This window comes from Oryctolagus cuniculus, chromosome 8 (assembly GCF_051225735.1).
Source record: "Oryctolagus cuniculus isolate XC-2025 breed Fujian yellow rabbit chromosome 8, ASM5122573v1, whole genome shotgun sequence".
Taxonomy (NCBI): domain Eukaryota; kingdom Metazoa; phylum Chordata; class Mammalia; order Lagomorpha; family Leporidae; genus Oryctolagus; species Oryctolagus cuniculus.
In genome coordinates, this window is record NC_142874.1 from 6047448 (window position 1) to 6072209 (window position 24762).

Genomic DNA, 24762 nt, shown 5'->3' on the forward strand with positions numbered 1-24762 from the left:
AGACATAATAGTGGGGCCGGCGCCGCGGCTCTCTAGGCTAATCCTCCGCCTTGCGGCGCCGGCACACCGGGTTCTAGTCCCGGTCAGGGCGCCGGATTCTGTCCCGGTTGCCCCTCTTCCAGGCCAGCTCTCTGCTGTGGCCAGGGAGTGCAGTGGAGGATGGCCCAGGTGCTTGGGCCCTGCACCCCATGGGAGACCAGGAGAAGCACCTGGCTCCTGCCATCGGATCAGCGTGGTGCGCCGGCCGCAGCGCACCGTTGGAGGGTGAACCAACGGCAAAAGGAAGACCTTTCTCTCTGTCTCTCTCTCTCACTGTCCACTCTGCCTGTCAAAAAAAAAAAAAAAAAAAAAGACATAATAGTGGGGTAATGCTAGTTCCTACTGGATCTCAGCCAAGGAGATGGTAAATAGGATCAGTTTTGTAGGATGCATTTTGGAGACAGGTGCTGGCAGAAAGATGGGAGTGAAGAAAGGAAAGGAGTGCAAGGTGCCTCCACGGTTCAGGGCCTGTATGTTTGGTGCTGGTTTTGGGGGAGGAAATTCGAATTCTGTTTTGGGCATTTTAATTTTTTAATTTTTTATTTTTTTTTAAAGATTTATTTATTTGGAAGTCAGAGTTTTATACAGAGAGAGAGAGAGAGAGGGAAGGAGGAAGGGAGGGAGGGAGGTCTTCCATCCGCTGGTTCACTCCCCAGTTGGCTACAACAGCTGGAGCTGGGCTGATCCAAAGCCAGGAGCCAGGAGCTTCTTCCAGATCTCCCACGTGGGTGTGGGGCCAAAGGACCTGGGCCATCCTCTACTGCTTTCCCAGGCTGCAGCAGAGAGCTGGATCAGAAGTGGAGCAGCTGGGTCTCAAACTGGCATCCATGCCAACACTTCAGGGCAGGGCATTAACCCACTGCGCCACAGTGCCAGCCCCAGCTGTTTAGGACATTTTAAACAGGAGGTGTCCATCGTGCATTCAAAGGGCTTGCTGGAGTAGACATTTGGATGAGTGAATGTCTTGGCGGGAGATGAGGTCTTGGACATTGCTTTGGAAGTATGCAAGAACATGGATTAAATTTAAAGTCACAAACTGAGTCAGATTACTTGGGTATCTGACCCAAGAACAGAGGTATAAGGACAGCCCCTAAAGGTGATATTTAGAAGTCCAGTGGCAGAGTGGGGTGGGGAGACTCCGAAACAGACCAGTGAGTGAAGTGCAAAATCCAGAGACCAAAGACAGAAGTCTGGGGAAGATAAGTGGTGCAGGGAAAAAGGACTAATCCAGTGCTGCTGAGAGGCGCAGTTCTCGTAGGAACAGGTGGGACTGAGGTGACCAGGAGCGAGCGGGTGACTCACGGAGCCGTTTCGGTGGAGCGTCAGGGGACCAGCTGATGGGGCAGTGAGGAGAGGTGAGCAGGCAGATGCAGGACATGGACAGCTGTGCAGGAGACTCCTGGGAGGGGCCGGCAGAGTGCAGAGCACAGCTGGAGGGGGCTCTGGGTTAAGACAGCAGGATTACCGGCCGCATGGATACTGCTGAGCTCATTTGTGTGTTATTGGGAGTGAGTAGAGGAGCAGCAGACACGGAGGGCAATGTAGGCTGCAGACACACAGGGCTCACGGGGCAGGAGAAATAAGATGCCAAGTGGGCATAAAGAGGAATGGCAAGAGGAGTAGGGCAGAGCTTGTGACTTAATTTAGGACCAGTTTTTTTTTTTTTTTTAAGATTTATTTATTTATTTATTTGAAAGTCAGAGTTACACAGAGAGAGAAGGAGAGGTACAGAGAGAGAGAGAGAGAGTTTCACTCCCCAGATGGCTACAACACCTGGAGCTGGGCTGATCTGATGGCAGGAGCCAGGTACTTATCCTGGTCTCCCATGGGGTGCAGGGCCCAAGCACTTGGGCCATCCTCCACTGCATTCCCTGGCCACAGCAGAGAGCTGGCCTGGAAGAGGGGCAACCGGGACAGAATCTGGCACCCCGACCGGGACTAGAACCCAGTGTGCCAGCGCCGCAAGGTGGAGGATTAGCCTATTGAGCCATGGCACTGGCCAAGAATGGCATTTTTAAGAAGCTTCCTGTTACATTAAATCCAGTTAAATTTCAAAAAAAGTACAGAAATACAGCAGAGAATGCCTATTCCTTCTGTGAGGGAACTAGCATAGCAAAATCTGGCTGTAGGAGTGAGCGTTCTCACAGCACCTGCATTTTGGTGCATGGGGGCTGCCATCCTCTGAACTGTAGATCAAACCCACATCCATGTCCCCTCTGCCAAGTCCAACAAACATAGCAAATGAGGGCTGCTGTGTTCCCTGGTTCTTCCCACGGCCACATGACCACCACCCTACTGCACCCTCCCTCAAAACATGGCACCTGGGGGGGCACTGGGGCGTGAACCAACGGAAAAGGAAGACCTTTCTCTCTCTCTCTCTCTCTCTCTCACTGTCCACTCTGCCTGTAAAAAAAAAAAAAAAAAAAGAAGAAAGAAAAAGAAAAAAGCCATTCTTCAGATCATTTCAGACACTTAAGCAGTATTCATGTTTTCCATAATTTTTCCCCCCTGGGAAAAATTAGGATTCTAATGCTCTGTTTAGTCATCGTTCATAGAAAACTGAGTTAACAAATGCCCGCTTTTGTCTGAAATTCCGTGCAATTGAATAATGTTAATGTTGAGCTGTGCAAGACGTTGTTACTTTTTTTAAAAAAAGATTTATTCATTTATTTGAAAGAGTTACAGAGAGAGAGAAGGAGAGGGAGAGAGAGAGAGAGAGAGAGAGAGGTCTTCTATCTGCTGGTTCACTCCCCATTTGCCGCAACAGCCAGAGCTGTGCCGATCTGAAGCCAGGAGCCAGGAGCCAGGAGCTTGTTCCGGGTCTCCCATGCAGGTGCAGGGGCCCAAGGACTTGGGCCATCTTCTGCTGCTTTCCCAGGCCATAGCAGAGAGCTGGATTGGAAGTGGAGCACCTGGGAATGGAACCAGCGCCCATATGGGATGCCGGCACTGCAGGTGGAGGCTTTACCCGCTACACCACTGTGCCAGCCCCGATATTTTTACTTTTGAAATGTATAGGCTTTCCTTGCTAGTTTTTAAGCTCTTTCTCATTCACCATTGACCTTGGGAAACGTTAGTTTATTCACATGCTACAGTCCTTTTCCCCATAAAATAACTGCAAAGTTGGCATCTTGGTAGGTGTTTTTTTTCCTAACATCTTAAGCACATCTTGTTTTGTTTTGTATTCTGTTAATTCAAATACAAGAAGTATTCATGTTGAGGCTAGTAAATGATTGTATTCTATAAAACATTATATAAAACGATGATGATGTTAATTTGTTCATTTAGGTTTTTAGCGTGTTTTTCAGTGACAGATGTTGAACTCACGTCTTCATCTCTTTTACAGGTTAATGTGTGAAACTGTGAGATACGAAAGACATGAAGCAAATGAGGTTTTATACTAGTAAGTGTCTCCTTTCTGTTTGTAGAATGTATAATGAACGTAGTAACTAAATTTCCCTGGATTATCACTGGAGTGTTAGTAACAGTGGGCTCAGCATTAGCTTGTCTTTTAATGGTTTAGATATTTGAAACCTTTCAGCTGTTTCCTCTCATAAAATAAAGGCTTTCAGTCCTTTCCTGGTTAGTTCGTGTTTGAGTCTGTATGGTTATCTCTGGTGAGTGGGCCAGCTGTGTTTGTTTATTTGAGACACACACACACACACACACACACGCACACTCTGCTTCCATCTGCTGGTTCCCTCCCAAAACATCCCCCTTTTGGAGCTGAAGCCAAGAGCTGGAAACTATCCAGGCCTCCCCTGTGGAGAGTGGGAGTCCAGTTCCTTTAGCCATCACTGTTGCCTCCCAGGGTCTGCATTAGCAGGAGCCGGAGCCAGTGGATCAGACTCCCAGGCACTCGTGCGTATGACCAGGTGTCCTCACGGCTAGGCCGGAAGTCCTGTGCGTGAGTCTCCTTTAGTCTGCAGCTTGGTGGCCAGTTTTCAGGCAGCAAAATCGTATGAGCAAATGCCTCCTCACCCTGCCAGCCCCCTCAGAGGTGGCACCTTGGCTGTGTGGAAGTGGGAAGGGTGGGCTTGGGTGAGTGGAGGTCAGAGGGGACAGTCTCAGTTGTTACTGAGGTGGGAAGTACTTAGCTGAGGCAGAGAGGCACTGGGGGAGTTGGGTGGGTTTTAGCAGAAGATAGAGGGGCTGGCATTGTGGAATGGCAATGCCAGCCTCCCATAGAGGCTGCAGTTCCTGTCCCCGCTGTTGCAATTCCGATGCAGCTCCTTGCTGTGGCCTGGGAAAGCAGCAAAGGATGGCCCAAGTGCTCGGGCCCCTGCACCCTCGTGGGAGACCTGGAAGAAGCTCCAAAGGCCTGACGCAGCTCTGGCTGTTGCTGGCATCTGGGGAGTGAACCTCCGGAAGATCTCTCTCTCTCTCTCTGTCTTTCTCTCTCTGACTGTGCCTTTAAAATAAATAAATAAGTCTTTAAAAAAAGGAGAAGAAGATAGGACCCAGGACAGTCTTGGGTTGTAAACGGTTAAACCAGGAGCTGTTCTGCAGGCGATTGTGGATACCCACCTCCAGCTCAGAAGAACGTGGGCTCCATATGAAAGTGGTATAAAAATCCAAGGCAGCATCAGCGATAAGAGAGTGACCACAGAGGCGAGGGCCCTTTACTTACTTCCTCTCAAAAAGTAGGATGTAAATAACTTGAGTGTGTGTTTCCTGCTGGGGCAGTTTTTGGTGGAATGTGCGTGCAAATGGGCCACGTGGAAGTCCCTGGGAGTGCTGTGTGCGCGTGTGGAAGCAGGCTGGTGGTAGCAAGCAGCCTCTCCCGTTATTCTCTTCCGCTCTGGCGCCACGCGGGCAGTATGGATGACGAGTGACCGCAGGCATTTCGCAGCCATTTCCCTGTCCTGTGTGCTCCGAGACCTGCCTTGTATGCATTCGTTTACTTACCCTGTATAGGGGTTTTGTGAGGTAGTTGCCATCATCTCAATTTTACTCACAGAGAAACTGGGCCTATGAAAAGAGAAGAGACGTGCCCAAGGTGGTCCCACTGCCGAAAGCGGGACCTGGGTTTGAGCCCAAACGTTGTGATTCTGCAGCGTTAGCTCTCAGCCCGCTCACCCGCATTGCCCAGCCCTTTTCATGCCATGGCACCGTAGAACAATGGCAGTGCTGTGTGCATGCTGGGATAACACTGACTCCCACCTGCCCCGGCCCTCCTCAGGGGTGGTAGTGGCTGTGAAAACCCACCTGCAGTACTGCCTGCGTTACCATGAGCCCCCCCAGTTCTTCATCCTCATTTAGAGCGACGCCAGCTTGCAGTGCCTTTACCATTCCTGAAGTTTTCAAGTCAGTTTCTTTTTTATTTTATTTATTTTTTTTATTTTTTATTTTTTTTTGACAGGCAGAGTGGACAGTAAGAGAGAGAGACAGAGAGAAAGGTCTTCCTTTGCCGTTGGTTCACCCTCCAATGGCCACCGCGGCTGGCGTGCCGCGCTGATCCGATGGCAGGAGCCAGGTGCTTCTCCTGGTCTCCCATGGGGTGCAGGGCCCAAGCACTTGGGCCATCCTCCACTGCACTCCCTGGCCACAGCAGAGAGCTGGCCTGGAAGAGGGGCAACCGGGACAGAATCCAGTGCCCCCACCGGGACTAGAACCCAGTGTGCCGGCGCCGTAGGCGGAGGATTAGCCTAGTGAGCCGTGGCGCCGGCCTCAAGTCAGTTTCTATAGTGCATGTGCACCGAGCTCCAAAAGGCTCATGCAAGATGGAAGCGATCATGTTTTTTGGAGACGCTTGTGGGCTGCCTGGTGTTAAGATGCCCGTGCCCCAAGCTGGCCTGTGGTGTGCTGGGTTAAGCTGCTGTTTGTAATGCATGTTGGAGCACCATTGGGAGGTCCCTGCTGCTCCACTTCCAGTTCAGCTCCCCGCTGATGTTCCTTGGGAAAGCAGTGGAACCTGGCGCAAGTGCTTGGGTCCCTGCCCCGCCATGTGCAGAACCTGGATGGAGTTCTTGGCTCCTGGCTTCAGCCTGGCCCAGCCCCTGCCATTGCAGCCATTTGGGGGAGTGTAGCAGTAGATGGAGATCTGTTTTCTTTCCTCCCCCTTAAGCCATGCCCCTTCACTCTGCCTTTCAAGTAAACATATAGATGCCCATGTCCCACTTTGGAGTACCTGAGTTCAATACCTGACTCCTGCTCCTGATGCCAGCTTCCTGCTAATGTAAGTCCTGGGAGGCACGTGCTGGTGGCTCAAGTGGTTGATTCCCTGCCACTTCTGTGAGAGGCCTGATGTGAGTTCCTGGCTACTGGCTCCAGCCCCAGCCCAGCCATCATGGCCATGGGGGGTGTGGACCAGCCGATGGGTTCCTGGCTCCTGGCTCCAGCCCCAGCCCAGCCATCATGGCCATGGGGGGTGTGGACCAGCCGATGCAAGTACTCTCTGTCTGTCTCTTTGCCTCTTCAATAAAGCAAACCATAAAAAGATAATGTTTATTATGGTATAAAAGATCCATACATAAAGGGATTTTCAAAACATTCATGAAAAATAGGTAGCATGAAAAAAAGAGTGGATTTCAATTTTTTAAATCAAAATAAACTTAACTTTAAACTCTGCTTTTCTGCAAACCTCCTGACTGCCCCCCACAAGCCTTTTGAAGTACCTTGGAACAAGGTCATATCTTAGATAATCCTCAGTCAGATGCATTAGACTTGGTAGCCAGAGGTGATTGTAGCCACTGCTCATGTTTGGTTACAATTAAGTAACAGTGTTGGCAAGCAAGGAAAAAGCGTGGGTATCCGGTAAATCATCTCTTCACAAGACCAGAAATTCAGAGACTAATTCACATAATCAGATACTTTGTATTTGGCCAATCTTAGTATAATGAATTATATTCTTCTGTGGCCCTGTATGGGTGGTGTATAAAAATCTGTGATATTATTAAGTGATAACTTATTAATAGTACCCCTTTTGGGGCACCTGTTGTTAGGATCTCGTGAGGAAACAACTTGTTTTTTTCATGTTCTCCCTGGAGCTCGTAATGTAGTCAGAATATCAAAGACTTTCAGACTTTGGTTTTGTGGCCAAGAGGTGAGCAGTCATCTCCCTGATCATGGTTGTGTGCTGGTGACTTCGAGTCTCTGGCTTTAATACTTTCACCAGTTGACTGTGGTGGTCTTTTGATCTACCTGTGTGCCTCATTTTCCTCCTCCATAAAATGGAAACAGTAGCAATAGCTCCTGCTGTGAGGGCTGGCGAAGGATAACCTGCAGTCATGTGCACAATTCTGAGAGTAGTGCCTCCAGGAGAAGTGCCGGAAACCTTCGCCACCGACGTGCTGTCCTTCCCGTGTGCGTTTGAACACTTGCGTTTGGCCTCCCATGTTTTTAGTTGCTTTTAAAACCTTTGTTTAGGGGGGGCAGTGATGCATTGGGGTAAGCCACAGCATGCAATGCCCTCATCCTGTAGGGGTTCTAATTCAAGTCCCAGCTGCTCCACTTCTGAGCCAGCTCCCTATTAATGCGCCTGCAAAAGCAGCAGCAGATGACCCAAGTGCTTCGGTCCCTGCCACCCACGTGCAGGACCCAGAGGAGATTCCAGGCTCTTGGCTCTGGCCTGGCTCAGCTTTGGCCATTTGAGGAATGAGCCAGTGGATTGAAGATCTCTGCCTCTTTGCCACTTTGCTTTCAAGCAGATAAAATTCATACTAAAACAAGCAAACAAAAAACATTGGAAATGTGTCTCCCAAAGAAAAAAAGAAAAACGTTTGTTAGGAAGGCATAATAGTAGTGAGGCTATAATGCTCATGCTGTTACTGTTTTAACATAGGCAAGATGACAAAAATGGATGTAAAAGCACTCAACAAATAGCAGTGAGAATCTCCGAGTACCACCTGTTAGTAAAGGAATCATTAGTTGGGAAATTATTTTTTTTTTACTCTCTTAGTACCTGGAGTTATCTTCAAAAACTGAATTTTCGAAGCTGTCTTTTCTGCTTTAGTTTTTAGGTTAATGACCAGCCATCCTTACTCTTTCTATGTAACAGTGTGACATTTAAAGAACTCAAAACCTTTGCAAGAGGAATTCAAACATTGGAAAAAAAATTTTAAATGTATACATATATGCATACAAATATGCAAATGTGTGTGTAACTCCATAGCTCAGTGTCTATTTTGCATGTATACAAGGGGTCTTCAAAAAGTTCATGGAAAAGGCATGTTACAAATAAATAAGACATGGATTTCAACAAAATAAACTTACCTTTTTTGAAATTTGAGAGACAGAGTAAGAGACAGAATGTGTGTATATATGTGAGAGAGAGAGAGAGAGAGAGAGAGAACATGCTCCCCCATCTAATGCTTTTCTCTCCAAGTGCTGACAGCACGGGCTGGGCCAGGCAAAAGCCTGTAGCCAGAAACTCAGTCCAGGTCTCTCAGGTGGGTGCAGAAACACGGTCACTGCCTCCCGGGTTCTGCACTGTCTGGGACCTGGAGTCAGGACCTGGAGCTGGGCACCCAACCCAGCTGCTGTTGAAATGGAGCACAAGCTTTCTTGTGGGCATCTTAACCACGAGGCCAGTTTTCTGCCCCAAAGCTGTCTTTCCATTTCATTTTTTCCATGAACCTTTTGACGTACCCTCATATATACTGGAACCCCCTCCTATTTTCACAGTACTTGGTTAAGAGGGGTATCTTGTTTTAATCCAGGAGAGGAAATTGTTCATCCATAAAAGAGCTGCACTAAATCCAGAAGCGCCCAACTTAAACCTGTGTTCTCTCTCTCTCTTTCTCTTTTTATTTAGAAGATTTATTTATTTACTTGAAAGTCAGAGTTACACAGAGAGAGGAGAGGCAGAGAGAGAGGTCTTCCAACCTCTGGTCCACTCCCCAATTGGCTGCAACGGCCAGAGCTGCGCCAATCCAAAGCCAGGAGCCAGGAGCTTCTTACAGGTCTCCCACGTTGGTGCAGGGACCCAAGGACTTGGGCCATCTTCCACTGTTTTCCCAAGCCAGAGCAGAGTGCTGGATCAGAAGAGGAGCAGCCGGGTCTAAAACCAGTGCCAATAAGAGATGCCAGCACTGCAGGCGGCGGCTTTACCTGCTACGCCACAGTGTCAGCCCTCACCTGGGCCCTCTTGCTCTCAGCAGTCTTGGTGCTGATTTGGGTTCTTTCTTTCTTCCCCCCCCTTTTTTTTTTTAAATTTTATTTATTTATTTGACAGAGTTATAGACAGTGAGAGGGAGAGACAGAGAGAAAGGTCTTCCGTCCGTAGGTTCACTCCCCAAATGGTCGCAATGGCCGGAACTACACCAATCCGAAGCCAGGAGCCAGGTGCTTCTCCTGGTCTCCCATGGGGTGCAGGGCCCAAGCACTTGGGCCATCCTCCACTGCACTCCCTGGCCACAGCAGAGAGCTGGCCTGGAAGAGGGGCAACCAGGACTAGAACCCGGCGCCCATATGGGATGCCAGCGCTGCAGGCAGAGGATTAACCAAGTGATCCATGGTGCCGGCCCCCCAAGATTTGGGTTTCTGATTTGGGGCAGACACCCCGCTTCTCTGCAGGGTGGGTCATCCGACACTGTCTGCTTCATCCCCCTACCCCAGCCCCCGCCCCGGCAGTACCTTACCCTCTGTTCTAGGTGCCCCGCTTTCCGTATCCCTGTCTGCATGTGCCTCGTGTCTCACTCATGAGCAGCACACGGTGGTCCTTGGGCGGTGCTGTTTTCTGCCCGCTTTCCCACAGGCTCTCTGTGCCGCGAGCTCCTCCGTCCAGAATGCGTCTCACAGCCATCTCACGTGGTTGCACTGCTGTTTTTCCCGTCTGATCTGGCAGGCTTTTGTTTTATTTTACATTGCAGTCTTGATTTCTTAAGTGATTGCGGAGCACTCGTGGACTACTTAGGCCATTTGAATTGCTTCTTTCTTCTCTCCCCGCTGTGAAGCTAACTACTTCAGATCTTCTTTCCTTTCTTACCGAGTGACACCTAGCCGTGGTTTTGAAGTATCTTTCCTGTCCGCATTTCCATAATTAAAAATTTGTTTATTTTATTGAAGTGTTTTCATATTTTTTCTGTACTTTTGTGCATATGAAGAGTGAAATTTGATGTTTCAATTTATTTGAAAAAATATGTCTAAAGAATTGGGCTTTGCATAGAAGTATAGGACAAGGGTGGCCCACCACCTGCTGGGCATGTTCTGGTGTACACGTGTACGGTATGACAGTGTGGAAATACAAGCACGCACATAAGTGTGCCCACACACATGTGTACTTCCACAGGATTTTTTTTTTTTTTAACATTTGTTTGTTTATTTGAGAGGCAGAGGCAAAGAGGTCTTCCATCTGCAGGTTCACACCCCAGATGGCCACAGTAGCTGGAGTTGGTCCTGTCCAAAGCCAGGACCAGTAGCTTCTCTCTGGTCTCCTATGTGGGTGCAGGGACTTGGGCCATCTTCCACTGCTCTCCCAGGCCATAGCAGAGAGCTGGATTGGAAGTGGAGCAGCCAGGACTTGAACCGCCGCCCATTTGGGATGCTGGTACTGCAGACGGTGGCTTTACTGTACCACAGCACCAGCCCTCACAGGATTGTTTTATGTATATTTTGTGATATTTCAGGCTTCCTGAAAATAGTGACATTTTTATTTGATAAACAAGTTATAGCTAACTATTCTTTATATCTTTAATTTCTGTCAGCAATTTTTAAAAATGCTCGTTTATTTATGTGAAAGGCAGAGTTACAGAGAGCAGAGAGAGAGATCTTCCATCTGCTGGTTCACTCCCCAAATAACTAAATAACTGCAACGGCTGGAGCTGGGCTGATCCGGAGCCAGGAGATTCTTCTGGGTCTGCCACACTGGTGCAGGAGCCCAAGGGCTTGAGCCATTTTCTACTGCTTTCCCAGGCCATAGCAGAGAGCTGGATCTGAAGGCAGCAGCTGGGACTTGAACTGGCACCCATATGGGATGCGGGCACTGCAGGTGGCGGCTCTACCCAATATGCTACAGTGCTGGCCCCGTATTGTATCTTGAGTCATAGGATTCGTAAGGAACATTGTGTTTCTCTGAAGGACAACAAGGGAAAAACAGAAGAAATTTATCTTTTTTCTGGCACTGCAGTTGGTGGCTTTACCCACCACATGACAGTGCTGGCCCCGTGACATTTTAAAATTTGTGCTAACTTTTAAGTGAAGATGTTTCATTTTCATGGTGAGCAGAAGAGTATTTAAATGAAAACATCCAAATATAGTTTGTGAATCCTGAGAATGTTGGGACCGTGTTTATGCTTCAAGCCATTTCTTTCCCTTTTTTATAAACAATTGAAAAATTTATTTACGAGGCAGAGAGACTCAAACAGAGATTTTCCACCTGCTGGTTTACTCCTCAAATGCCTGCAAAAGCTAGGGCTGGGTGGGCCAGAGCTAGCAGATCAGCACTCCATCTGGGTTCCCCTTGTGGGTGGCAGGGGCTCAAGCCGTTGAGCCATGGTCTGCCGCCTCTTTAATGTGCACTACCAGGAAGCCAGACTTGAACCCAGCACTCTGTTGTGGGCTGTCCCAAGTGGCATGCGAGTATCCCAAGTGGTGGCTTAAGCTGTGCCACAGCACCCTCTCTGTTTATCTTGGATTTGCCGTACATAGCTTAGGAGTTTGCACGTAGTGTTGTCTGTCAGTTTTTGAACAGTTTAATTGGAGGGGAGGGATCCCCCGTGATATGTCAGTGAAGACCTTCATTGTGAAACTTCCTCACACAATGGCTGATCACATGTCATTAGGCGTTGGAATCTTTGTATCAGTTTCCCATGAAACCACTGAGCACAAGCCCCCTGTTTCAAGCAGTGCCTAGCTAGGTAGAATGGCCTGCTGTGTGCTTTCTGACACGTGCTGGTCCAGGGTGCTGTGCCCTGCTCTGTGGTGCGCCTCCTCCACCGTGGGGACACCTCTGTCACTGCGATCGGGCAGACCTGGTTCTGTGGTGCTCTCTCCCGGGCGTGTGCTCTCTTCAGCCTCATGGGGACCCAGTTCATACCAGGTGCGAGCAGGTATCTCGTGGAGCGCAAATTGGAATAAAGTCTGGAAGACAAATTTGTGAATTGACCTTATGACCCATTAGGAGTTTCCAAGTTTGCCTGCTTTTTTATATTTGATGGTATTCCTTGAGTCCTTGGATACACACATGGAGTAAAAAGCCCCTAGAAAATAGAATTAAAAATTCATTTTTGTGCAAAATCAAACAATACTTTAATTCCATTTTCTATGAGCATTTTGAAGCATTGTCACATCCCTTTCTCTACCCTCAGAAGAGCTGGATCATTGATTTGATAGATTATAATCAGTGTGTAGTTTGCATGGACATTTTTCATTGCAGAAGAGTTTATTGAATAATGTCCCAATTCCCAGGGCCCCGCTCCTTCATTTCATTTTTAGAACGAAGTCTGTAAATGTAAGAATGACCGCGTTAATGAGCCTACAGAGTTTCTGGCTTTATTAGTTCTCCATTTGTTTGTGTTGTTCACACAGCTGGTGAAATGCATGATAATGATTAAAAAACCATTTGGATGTCCACTCTGAAATGTCCTCAACATTCCCTCAGTCCTCAGAGGTCAGCTGCTGACTGCCCTGTGAGGATGCGAGGTCTCTGCTTGCGTTACTGAACTGACAGAAGGGATTTTCTGAAAAGCTCCGTGTTCAAATAATGCCTCTTTTTTTCCTTCAGTTTAAAATTTTGAAAGTGAAGTCAGTGCCTTATGATGTGTTATAAATACAACTTTTAAAAACATTCCATTGCCAGCTTTATCTTTCTTTGAAGGGCAGACACATAGGGACAGAGACAGACCACCCATCCCCAAATCGCTGCACCTGGCAGGGCTGGGCCAGGAGCCAGGAACTCTGTCCAGGCCTCCCACGTGGGTAGCAAGGACCGCAGCACCAAGCCATCACCTTCTGTCTCCCAGGAAGCTAGAACTGGGAGTGGAGTTGAGACTGAAATCCAGGCACTCCACTAGAGGAGTGTACACACCCCAAGTAGCATCCTAACTGCTGAGCCAAATGCCTACTCAGGTTCTTTCCAATTTAGAACTGTTAGGAAGAAGGGGGGAGAATTTACCCTTGACTTTTGTTGAAGTTCAGGTTTTTTTTTATTCTTTTTAAAAACAGTTTTTAAAATTTTATTTGAAAGTCAGAATTAAAGAGAGGCAGAGGCAGAGAGAGAAACTGAGAGGTCTTCCATCTGCTGTTCACTCCCCAAATGGCCACAACTGAGCTGGGGCGATCCCAGGCCAGGAGCCCCGAGCCCATGCAGGTGCAGGAGCCCAGGCACTTGGGCCATCTTCCACTGCTTTCCCAGGCCGTAGCAGAGAGCTAGAATCGCAGTCAGCACCCAGGACTCAAACCGGTGCTCATATGGGATGCCGGCACTGCAGGTGGCGCCTTTACCTTGACTTTTAAAAATGTGCTTGTTTTTTATATTGTGAGAAATTGTATATAATTAAATGCAATTAATTATACAAGAAAATGTTGCTGTTCTGAGGAAGGAAAACATAAATGCAGCAGCCTTCACTTTGGTAAAAGTGGTGTATGCCCTTATGGTTTTGAACCTGATGCTATCATTAGAACCCTTACTGGGCCAGCGCCGCAGCTCACTAGGCTAATCCTCCGCCTGCGGTGCCGGCACACCGGGTTCTAGTCCCAGTCGGGGCGCCAGATTCTGTCCCGGTTGCCCCTCTTCCAGGCCAGCTCTCTGCTGTGGCCCAGGAAGGCAGTGGAGGATGGCCCAAGTACTTGGGCCCTGCACCCCATGGGAGACCAGGAGAAGTACCTGGCTCCTGGCTTCGGATTGGTGCTGCGTGCCGGCTGTAGTGGCCATTTGGGGGTGAACCAACAGAAGGAAGACCTTTCTCTCTGTCTCTCTCACTGTCTAACTCTGCCTGTCAAAACAAACAGACAAACAAACTGACCCTTACTGAGCTGTGTTGTACTAATGTATCCGGTCAGCTTCCGTTGTAAACGCTGGCCGTGCCGAAATCAACAACGCAGCAGTGTCTGCGCTGGTAGAGGAAGGAGCCCGGCCTGCGGGCAGTCAGGAGGGCTGGAAGTGATGTCCTGTTTGTGGGATACAGGGAAATCACCGTGTACCCGAGAGGCCAAGTGCACGCTGGAAGGTGGCCGGGCTCGAACTCTGGTTTTAAGCCGAGGAGCACTGTGCTCACAGGGAGCCCTCCTCGCCTGATGCTGGGAGCTGTCAGGGCTGAAAGAGACAGTCCAGGGACCAGACATTGAACAGCTCTGGTCTGAGGTGTCCCCTGGAGCCCTGTGAGAGCACCAAGAGGATGACTTGGAAATACTTACCTCCACTGAGCCTTGGGGCGCCATCCCCTACATACCTGAGACGGCACGTCCGAGCGGGCGGCGACTGAAGTAACAGCTTAGGTGAGCAGGAGCCAGGCCCTGAGCCCCATCCAGGGCTTCCCCACGCGGGGGCTGGGGCAGGGAGCCCGGAGAGCATGGAGCTGGGTTGTGGGGAAGCTTGGGCAGACGCCCATTCCCAGGCATGTCCTGGCTGGGAGCTGCTGCTGCCACAGGTGGACAAGAGAGGAAGCAGGTGTGTTACTGGTGGTCTCCACTCGTGGGGGCGAGCCCACTGGGATTCCTCCCCGCTTGTCTCTGTTTGGCTGTTGGCGCCTTTGTTAGTCTCCGTTTCGCTTCCTTTTCTGGTCTTTACTAGCCCAAGATGCAGGACCAGTAGCTGTAGGGGATAACATTCCCGTCTCCTCTTGTCTCCAGAGGCTGGCAGCTTTCCCTTTGAGCCTGGTGCTGTGTGCCATAGTGTTGCGGTTATGTCCTGCTGAGAGAGAGAGAGAGAGAGAAAGTGAGGGAGAGAGGGAGGGGGAGAGGGAGGAAGGGAGAGGTAAGGGAGGGAGGGGGAGAGAGAGGTAGGGAGGGAGGGGGAGAGAGAGAGGGAGGGAGGGAAGGAGGGAGAAAGAGAGGTAGGGGGAGAGAGGGAAGGAGGGAAGGGGAGAGAGGGGGAGAGAGAGAGAGGAAGGGAAGGAGGGAGAGAGGGAGGGAGGGAAGGAGGGAGAGAGGGAGGGGGAGAGAGGGAAGGAGGGAAGGGGAGGGGGGGGAGAGAGAGAGGAAGGGAAGGAGGGAGAGGGGGAGAGGGAGGGAGAGGGAGGGAGGGAGAGGGAGAGAAGAGGGAGAGAGAGGAAGGGAGGGAGGTAGGGGGAGAGAAAGAGGGAGGGAGGGAGAAAGGGAGAGAGGGAGGGGGAGAGAGAGAGAGTGTTTCCGTCTACTGGTTCACTCCCGGGATGTCCACAATGGCTGGAGTTGGGCCAGGCTGAAGCCAGGAGCCAGGAGCTTCTTGGTCTCCCATGTGAGTGGCAGGGGCCCGAGTACTTGGGCTATCTTCTGCTGTTTTTCCCAGGCCATTAGCCAGGAGCTGGCTCGGAAGTGGAACAGTGTGTGGACTTCAGCACCCATATGGGATGGGATGCCAGCGTCACACGTGGCGGCCTAACCCACTGCCACATCGCGCCCCTCCCCCCCCCCCTTCTCTGTCTTAGTGCCCTTGTTAATGGTGCTCGTGTGAGGCACTGAGAGACGCTGTCTCTCCCCTGGGCCTCAGGCTCAGGCCAACGCCATATTGCACCTGTTATGCTCACCTGCGGCTGTACCCTCAGCGGTCCACATAGCGTCAGCATCATCTTGGAAAGCACCGACGTCCTGGTTGGTCTGGAGTCATTTGGATTTTGCCTGGGCAGCCTTGAGTTGTCCTCCATGCCCCCAAAGACCGAGAAGTCTGTGTCTGTGGTGGGCAGGAGTCCCGCTGTGAGCTGGAGGTTGTGCTGGGTCCAGGGTCCTTTGCCCAGTCACGTTTGCCGGTCTCATGTGCTTCTCTCTTGTCCACCATGCTCCACTGACGTACGCAGCCTTTTCTATGTAAGTTTTCCTGTCTGAGTGATGGGTGGACAGAGAGAGCTCCCCATGAATGCCTGCAATAGCTGGGAGCCAGAAGGCAGTCCTGGCCAGGTGCCCACGTGGGTGGCAGGAACCCAGTCAGTGAGCCACCAGGCTGCCTCCTGGTGACTGCAGTAGCAGGAAGCTGGAGTCAGGAGCCAGAGCTGGGAATTGAACCCAGGCACTCTGAGACGGGATGCAGGGATCTTAACCAGTATCTTAATTACGAGGGTGAGTTCCCGCAGAATTTTTATACTGTGCTAACTACTGAAAAAAGTAGCCTTTTCACAAGACAGGTTATTTTCGTGTCCCCGTTAATTGTCCTTGCTCATACAGTCAGTTTTGTCTTCATTAGCTCTCTGCTCTTCCAATCCTCTTGTCAACTTAAACCTGATCACTCGCATTAGCTTCCTTTATGAACAGCACACACACGACTTTTTCGTGTGGAGGCAGCGCCACCTTGTGGACCCGTGGGATATTTAAGTTCTTCCAGCCCGGCTTCATTTTCTCAGTTGCTGATGGATTGGAACTAACATCTTTGGCTCTCACAAATATTTGAGTTGATGTTTATTCATTAAGAAAATACCCGAGTACCAGTCAAGCACTGCGCAGTGTTTGGGAGTATTCGTGATTAAGAAAGGTGTAAAAGCCAGGGGAAAACTCCTAGAATAATTCTGACACTCCAGCAGCTGCTTCCTGTGCCCTGGGAAGCTGGGAGGGAAAGGACTCAGTGTACCTGCAGATTCTAAACCACTGTGAGGATGTTGGTAGAAGTGAACCTGGGCTGGCACCGCGGCTCACTAGGCTAATCCTCCGCCTTGTGGCGCCGGCACACCGGGTTCTAGTCCCGGTCGGGGTGCCGGATTCTGTCCCGGTTGCCCCTCTTCCAGGCCAGCTCTCTGCTGTGGCCAGGGAGTGCAGTGGAGGATGGCTCAAGTGCTTGGGCCCTGCACCCCATGGGAGACCAGGAGAAGTACCTGGCTCCTGCCATTGGATCAGCGCAATGCGCCGGCTGCAGTGGCCATTGGAGGGTGAACCAATGGCAAAAGGAAGACCTTTCTCTCTGTCTCTCTCTCTCACTGTCCACTCTGCCTGTCAAAATAAATAAATAAATAAAAAATAAAAATAAAGAAGTGAAGCTGGAACTCTGAAGGGTGAGCAACAACCTCACCAGATAAAAGGGCTGTTTAGGAGCTTGAGTGGTAAGTCTGTTCAAAGGCCCTGGGGCATAGGCGGAACAGAAGTGTGGTGCAGCTGCACACTGAAGCTTGCAGCATGGGGAGCCGTAGGGTTAGGTCGGTCCCTCTTTTGCATGAGTGTAAAGAGAAGAAGGAGAACAGAGAGTTGTATTTTCTGTGTACCTTTTACGGATACTGTTTCTTTATTAACATTGTGAAGAAGGCTCAAGTCTCCCGTTCCACAGTTGACAACCTAGCCCTCAGGACTGTGTTCATGGGGGTCACGTGGCCAGCATGAAAGCGCGCGTGTTCCACACCTGTGCTCTGCACCACACTGCTCCCTTCCTGGGTTTGCCCTTGATCCTGACGAGGAACCATGAGTTGTAAGCAGAAGCGAGTTCCAGCCTGATGGAGCTGATACATGCTAGCTGAAATATTGCCTAGTCCCTGCCTGCAGTGGGATTCAGTGCAGAAGGAGGAAGAGCAAGAAATCATAGGAGACAATGCAAAACAGGGTGAAATTAGATGGGATAAGTATTCTGGAGTTTGCTAAACAGTGAATAAGGAGATAGAAGTAAACAGCTTTTGGGTGTGACTTGGATGCGTGCATTTAGTATTGGGTTAAGGTGCCCATGTCCTGCATCAGAGCTGGAGCTCAATTCCTGGTTCCAGCTCCAGGCTCCAGCTTCCTGCTCGTGCAGACCCTGGGGGACAGCAGCTGAGGGCTCAAGGGATTGGGCTCCAGCCGCCCACATGGGAGAACTGGATGGAGTTTCTGTCTGTTGACTTTGGCCCCAGCCCTGGCTGTTGTGGGCATTTGGGGAATGAACCAGCAGATAGAGGGAGGGAGCCCCCCTCCTCCCTTTCTCCCTCCACCCCCTTCCCACCTCTCGAAGAATGAAAAGGAGAAAGGGAAAAACACGGTTTGATCCATCGCTTAAGGCACAGCACGGTTCAGAAGGTGTGGAGTGGCAGATCCTGTGAGATCCTAGGCGGGGCTGGGTGCAGGGGGGCAGGTTGAGAGGAGGGAATGAGGAGGAGGAGGAGGAGTGGGATCGGAGTGTGTCGTGGGCCACCACGGAAGGTTTGTGGAGCTGCTGGCGTCGTGGGACCGCAGGTCAAGCTGCTGCTTTTGATGCCGCATCCCGGATCTGAGCACTGGTTCTAGTCTGGCCACTTCCCTCCCTCCAAGTCTGCTCCCTGCCAATGCACTTGGGAAGGCAGCAGATGATGGCCCAAGTCCTTGAGCCTCTGCCACCCATGTGGGAGACCGAGGGTGGCGTTCCAGGCTCCTGGCTTTCGCTTGGTCCAGACGTAGCTGTTTTACCCATTTGGGGAAGGAACCAGCAGATGGAAGATCTCTCTCCTACTCTGTCTCCTTCTCTGCCTTTCATATAACTAAATAAACCTCTTAAAAAGCCCGTACCTTCCTTCCTCACCGCCTTCCCATGCTTTCCTGATACGCAGCCTCGGCCCTGATTCCCAGGTGTTGGAGCGACCCCTCTCACTGTGCGCTCTGCCTGCTGGAACCGCGCTTGCCAGTCACTGCAAGTGTGTTTCACAACTCATGCCACACAGGCTGGGCTTGTAAACCTTGGGCTGCTTTTGTTCTTGCTAACCGCCTGCGGAGGTGACGGGAAGTACCTGGAGAGGTGGATACCACTTGCAGTGTTGTGCGCAGCACTGTTAGTCTGGGCCATGGTGCCGTTCATTACTCTTCCCAACGTGGTGAAGCCATTAGTCGTCAGAGAATGATTATTTGCATGAAACGTCCATGGTTCAGTTCCGCCCTGGGGCAGCTCTTGGGATTCGCCACAGGCCACAAAGTTGCTAAGTGGTGCTCTGCTGTGATTTCCCACAGTCTCTAGATTTCCTTGGCCAACACTGACCTTTTTGTGCTAAAGGGAACTTTTGTAAGAACAGATTAAAATAAGGTTACAGAATACCCTGTCTTTTTTTCTTTCTTTTTTAGTGGTTATCATTTGTTTTTAAAAGGCTGAACTGGGTTTGAGTCTGGCAGAATATATCATTTTTACTTGGCATAAATTAAAATTTAATAACACTGTCATATTAAGAAAGACAAGTACTTTTTTTTTTTCAATTGCTAGGTAAATGAATGCCGGTTGCAAAACCTAAAAGACAGGGGAGGAAAGGATGATATCACTTGTGTTTTTATTTTTTAAAGATTTATTTTATTTATTTGAAAGTCAGAATTATACACAAAGAGAAGGAGAGGCAGAGAGAGAGAGAGGTCTTCCATCTGCTGGTTCACTCCCCAGATGGCTGCAATGGTTGGAGCTGCGCCGATCCAAAGCCAAGACCAGGAACTTCCTCGGGGTCTCCCATGTGGGTGCAGGGGCCCAAGGACTTGGGCTATCTTCTACTGCCTTCCCAGGCCACAGCAGAGAGCTGGATCGGAAGTGGAGAGCCGGGTCTAGAACCGGCACCCATGTGGGATGCCGGCACTGCAGGCAGCTGCTTTACCCGCTACGCCACAGCACCGGCCACATCACTTGTTTTTAAGTATCTCACATTATTATTTACAAAGTGGTTCCTCTTTGGAACTGAGGTCAGCTTGTCAACGTTTTCCCTCCATGTTTTCTTGAGGCCATGCTATTGAGGACTGTTAAGAGTCAGGAATTTGGTGAAGGGTAGAAGTGTGTGATGTGGGTGTGTGGATGATCAGCCCTTGAGCCACTCTAGAAGCAGGCAGCGGGACGAGGTGATCTGGTGAGGGGCAGGCAGGCATTTGGGCTGCTGGTTAAGACTGCACACGTCCTGTGCAAGACTGCCCTGGTTCAGTACCTCCTCGGGCTCCTGACTCCGCTCTCCCGCTAATCCAGACCTTGGCAGGCAGCAGTGGTGGCTCAAGGAACCCGGTGCCTGCCACTCACATGCGAGACCCAAGTGGAATTCCTGCCTCCCGTGTTTGGCCATTTGGTTGGGGTGAACCAACAGATGGGTGCATTCTCTCTGTCTCTCTGCCTTTCTAATAAATAAAAGTGAAAAAAGTTATTAGATGATGGTCAGAGGTATTACTAAAAAGCCTAATCTTTCATAACTATGCATAGAACATATTGTTCTTCGAAAACTTTTGGAATGAAGCCATGTACCAATCGTAAGTAAACAAACGTAACAAAGGACTTGCCGGAAAATCGACGCGCACTTCCTTGTGGTTTACTCCTTGCGGTTTACCTGTCATCCGCTGGGCTCTAGGGAAGCACAGGGTGTTTTTGTTTTTGTTTTTAGTTACTTTATTTGAAAGGCAGAGTGACAGAAAAAGAGCCAGCGGGATTTTCTACCTGCTGGTTCACTTCCCAAGTGGCTCCAATGGCTAGGGCTGGTCTAAGCTGAACCCAGGACCCTGTAACTCCATCTGGATCTGCCATGTGGGTGCCAGGGCCCAAGTATTTGCGCCATCTTCCACTGCTTTCACAGGTGCCTTAGCGGGGAGCTGGATTGGAAGTAGGGCAGCCAGGACTGGAACAGGCACTCCAGAATGGGATGTGAGTGTTGCGGGCAGCTTTTGTGTTAACTCTGGGAAGGGATGGGGTATCCACCATGATGCCTTGGTGCCCCTCTCTCCCATTGGACTGTGTTTGTGGTGGCGAGAGATGGAGCTGGCTCCTTAGAGCAGGACACAGAAGTGACAGGTTGAGGCCGGCACCGCCCTGCCACAGCAAGAGCCTGGCTTCCCAGGCCTGGGAGCTCCATATCATCTTGCATTGCTGGGGCCCAGAGCTCGGTGTGTGAACAGAAGTGAGCTCCTTCCTTTAGTCAGGCGTTGCTTAAGAATAGATTATTGTTCTACTGAGTAGGTGCTTAGGCCTGTGTCCCAACTAACCCGTTCGATAAACTTGTCTTTAGGAAATAACTGACTGGGGCTGGTGCTGCGGCATGGTAGGTTGAGCCACCACTCGCAGTGCCGGCATCCCGGCTGCTCCACATCTGATCCGGCTCTCTGCTGTGGCCTGGGAAAGCAGTGGAGGATGGCCCAAGTCCTTGGGCTCCTGTACCCGTGTGGGAGACCTGGACAGAGCTCCTGCCTCCTGGCTTCAGATCAGCTCAGCTCTGGTCGTTATGGCTGTCTGGGGAGTGAACCGCCGATGGAAGACCTCTCTGTTGTCTCTCCCTCTCTGTCTGTAACTGTACCTCTCAAATAAGTATATGAAATCTTACAAAACGTATCATCTATGGTCAAATGCGCCATAAACAATGTCAGAGGGTAAGCAGCAGGTCAGGAAAAAGATACTCACAGCATATGTTTTCAAAAGGTATTTTTTTAAATGTTCCTAGATAAAAGTCTCACAGCCAATGGAAAGTCAGTGAAAGGTTGTGAACTGGTTTCACAAACGTAAGGAAATAGATGCTCGTAGATTAAGAAGAAACACAAATGTACACACACAGTAAGCTCAGTTACTCATCTTCACGACGCACACTGGTAGAAATCCACAAGTCTGATAAAAGCCTCGGGGACCCCAGGACCATGTGCTCTGCTTCCCCAGGCCTCGCCCTGTGCCCCGTCTGCTTCAGCCCCGCTGCCTGGCCTGCCAGGCCCCTTGCGTTCACCCTGGGCCTCCTGCCTTCTGCCGAGAATTGCAGGGATCTTTTCATTGTTTTTTGGAGTATCCTCATCAACTTAGCAAGCCCTCAATGTAAAACTGTCAACATTGGTTAGATAAGTGTAACAAATGGCTTGTAAGGTTACGGGGAAGTAGGTGGGCTTCCACATTGCTAATAGCCTATAGAGTGCCTTTGGATAGTGCCTTTCAAAAGTACAGTGTTGGCCGGCGCTGCAGCTCACTAGGCTAATCCTCCACCTGCGGCGCCGGCATTCCTGGTTCTAGTCCCGGTTGGGGCGCCGGATTCTGTCCCGGTTGCCCCTCTTCCAGGCCAGCTCTCTGCTGTAGCCCAGGAAGGCAGTGGAGGATGGCCCAAGTGCTTGGTCCCTGCACCCGCATGGGAGACCAGGAGAAGCACCTGGCTCCTGCCTTTGGATCAGTACGGTGCGCCGGCCGCAGCGTGCTGGCCACAGCGGCTATTGGGGGGTGAACCAACAGAAAAGGAAGACCTTTCCTTCCTCTCTCTCTCACTGTCCACTCTGTCTGTCAAAAAAAAAAAAAAAAAAAGTACAGTGTTGTATGCCTTTTTATTTCTAAGATTTTTATCCACTTGAAGGTCAGAGCCATCTTCCATTTGTTGGTTCACTCCCCACATGCCCACAATAACCAGGGCCGGCTGAAGCCAGAAGCCTCAAACTCCCATCTGGGTCTCCCGTGTAGATGGCAGGGACCCAGGTCTGTGAGCCGTCACTTGCTACCCCCTGGGGTGCACATTACGGGAAGGCAGACTTGCAGGCAGAGCCGGGCACTCCAGTATGGGGTACTGGCTTCCCAGGCACCCTCTTCATCACTGCACCAAATGCCTGTCCCATATGTGCCTTTTTTGTTTTTTGTTTTTTTAAGGTTTATTTATTTATTTGAAAGTCCGAGTTACATAGAGAAGGAGAGGTACAGAGAGAGAAAGAGGGAGAGAGAGAGGTTTTCTGTCCGCTGGTTCACTCCCCAGTAGTCCACAACGGACGGAGCTGTGCTGATCGGAAGCCAGGAGCCAGGAGTTTCTTCCAGGTCTCCCACACGGGTGCAGGGTCCCAAGGATTTGGGCCATCTTCTGCTGCTTTCCCAGGCCACAGCAGAGAGCTGGATTGGACGTGGAGCATACGGGATGCCAGCACTGCAGGTGGCGGCTTTACCTGCTGCACCACAGCACCGGCCTCACCATATGTGCCTTTTGACCTAAAAGTTGCTTTTCATTACCTTCTAGTTGCTACAGTTTTTGTTTTTATATAGTCGTGTATGATTGAAAACAACTGAAGCGTGGGGTTGCTTAGGTCAAGTACGGCACATGCGTTCTGTGGAATGGAACATTGTACAGCCGTAAGAATGCATGAGAAGAGCTCTCAGTTACCACAACAGAAAGAACAATGTGTGGAGTGTGGAGAAATGGGGGCTAGGGGCTGGCGCTGTGGCGTTATAGGTTGAGCCTCCACCTGTGGTGCCAGCATCCTGTATAGGCATAGGTTTGTGTCCTGGCTGCTCCACTTCCTGTCCAGCTCCCTGTTAATGACTAGGGAAGGCAGTGGATGAAGGCCCAAGTGCTTGGGCACCTGCACCCACATGGCAGATGCGGAAGAAGCTCCTGGCTTCTGATCTGCCCAGCTCCGGCTGTTGTGGCTATGTGGGGAGTGAACCAGCAGATGGAAGACTTTCATCTCTGTCTCTCATTCTTGCTCTCTCTGTCTGTAACTCCACCTCTCAAACAAATAAATAAAATCTTAAAAAAAAATTGGGGAACATGGTAGACAGTGCAAAGTGTTGGGGAGACTAGAGTTTCACGGATGCTTTTTCTATTTTTTTTGTATGAAGCAAGTGAAAATATTTTCTATCCAACAAGTGGAACTTGAAATTGTAGATGCCGTAAGTTTAAGGAGCATCTAAGACATTTGAATATACTGATGAGCGTCTTCAGTTTATTCCAGAGATAAGAACAGTGATTTTTTTGGTCCACGTGTAGTGCCGCCGTTCTTTGCCATTCTACAAGTGATGTGACCGTTGGATTCGATGCTGTATATGTTCTGATTTTGTTGTTGTTGTTACGGACAATCATCTGATTCTGTTACATTTTCTTTTCAGTCCTGACGACATTGGGACCTGCTGGTATATTCTCCTCTCTGGTTCCGTGTTCATCAAGGAGTCCATGTTTCTTCCAAGAAGCAGGTATTGTACAGACGCTCTATACTAGACGATCCTTGAGGCCTGGAGTTCTTTTGTGGGAAGGAGTTCTTTTGTACAATTCGTTCTCTGCTTCCTCTTCTACTGACACAAAGCAAGGCAGTATGCTGGGGGCTGTTGACACATAAATCTTTTAGGGGATGACTGTTCTATGTTGTAAACCCTTTAACAAGTGGCGGGAATGGAAAACCTGCAGGGGAGTGTGTGTGTCGCGTGATCATCAGCTGTGCTCTGTGCACATTTGCTCCTGGGGAGTGGAATGGGCCTCGGATGGCGGTATGTGATGGGGAGCTGACTTGCGGCGTGGCGGTCAGTCTCTCAAACATGCAGAGACGGGCAGGCGGAGATCGCTAAGGAGGCTGGGGGCTGGGAACGGAAAGCCAGTACTGACTCACAGTCCACGCAAAATTGAGGCCCCGTCAGGCCCCGTCTGCACTTTGCTGCCTTTCAGGACCATCTGGGCTCTCATTTTCGCGTCTGTCCTTGGACTGGCTTCCCACTCTCCACGGCTGTGGTTTTCTGTTTCCCCTTGACTTTGGCTTAGACCTGCTGACCGCTGGTTTATGACCTTAGGTGCCTAACGTTTGTGGCATTTGACTGTGGTGCCTGTGGCAGGCCTTTGGATCTTTCAGGATAAGATCTGATTGGCCTGGTTCTCGGTAGACGAGCATGTCTGTCCCCATTAGCTGTGGCCAGAAAGGGTTGGGCTCATTAATTGTTTATGTGACTGCCTGCATTCAGATTCTCAAAGCTGTCAGCTACTGAGTTTTGGTGTGTGTTTTTTTTTTTTGTTTGTTTTTGTTTTTGCCTCTTAATTGCACTTTTTTTTAAAACAGGTAAATATTTGTATTTTG

At 50.0% G+C, this 24762-nt stretch overlaps 1 protein-coding gene across 4 annotated transcripts in view; it reads left to right on the forward strand.

Moving 5' to 3' along the window:
• RAPGEF2 (Rap guanine nucleotide exchange factor 2) overlaps positions 1–24762 on the forward strand; it is a 274024-nt gene that overhangs the window by 93036 nt on the left and 156226 nt on the right. For all 4 annotated transcript variants that reach the window (XM_008273491.5, XM_051831661.3, XM_008273492.5 and 1 more), the window contains exons 3-4: positions 3386–3442; positions 23810–23893. In XM_008273491.5, coding sequence (XP_008271713.2) covers positions 3386–3442; positions 23810–23893 — 141 coding nt within the window. The remainder of the gene's footprint in view (positions 1–3385; positions 3443–23809; positions 23894–24762) is intronic.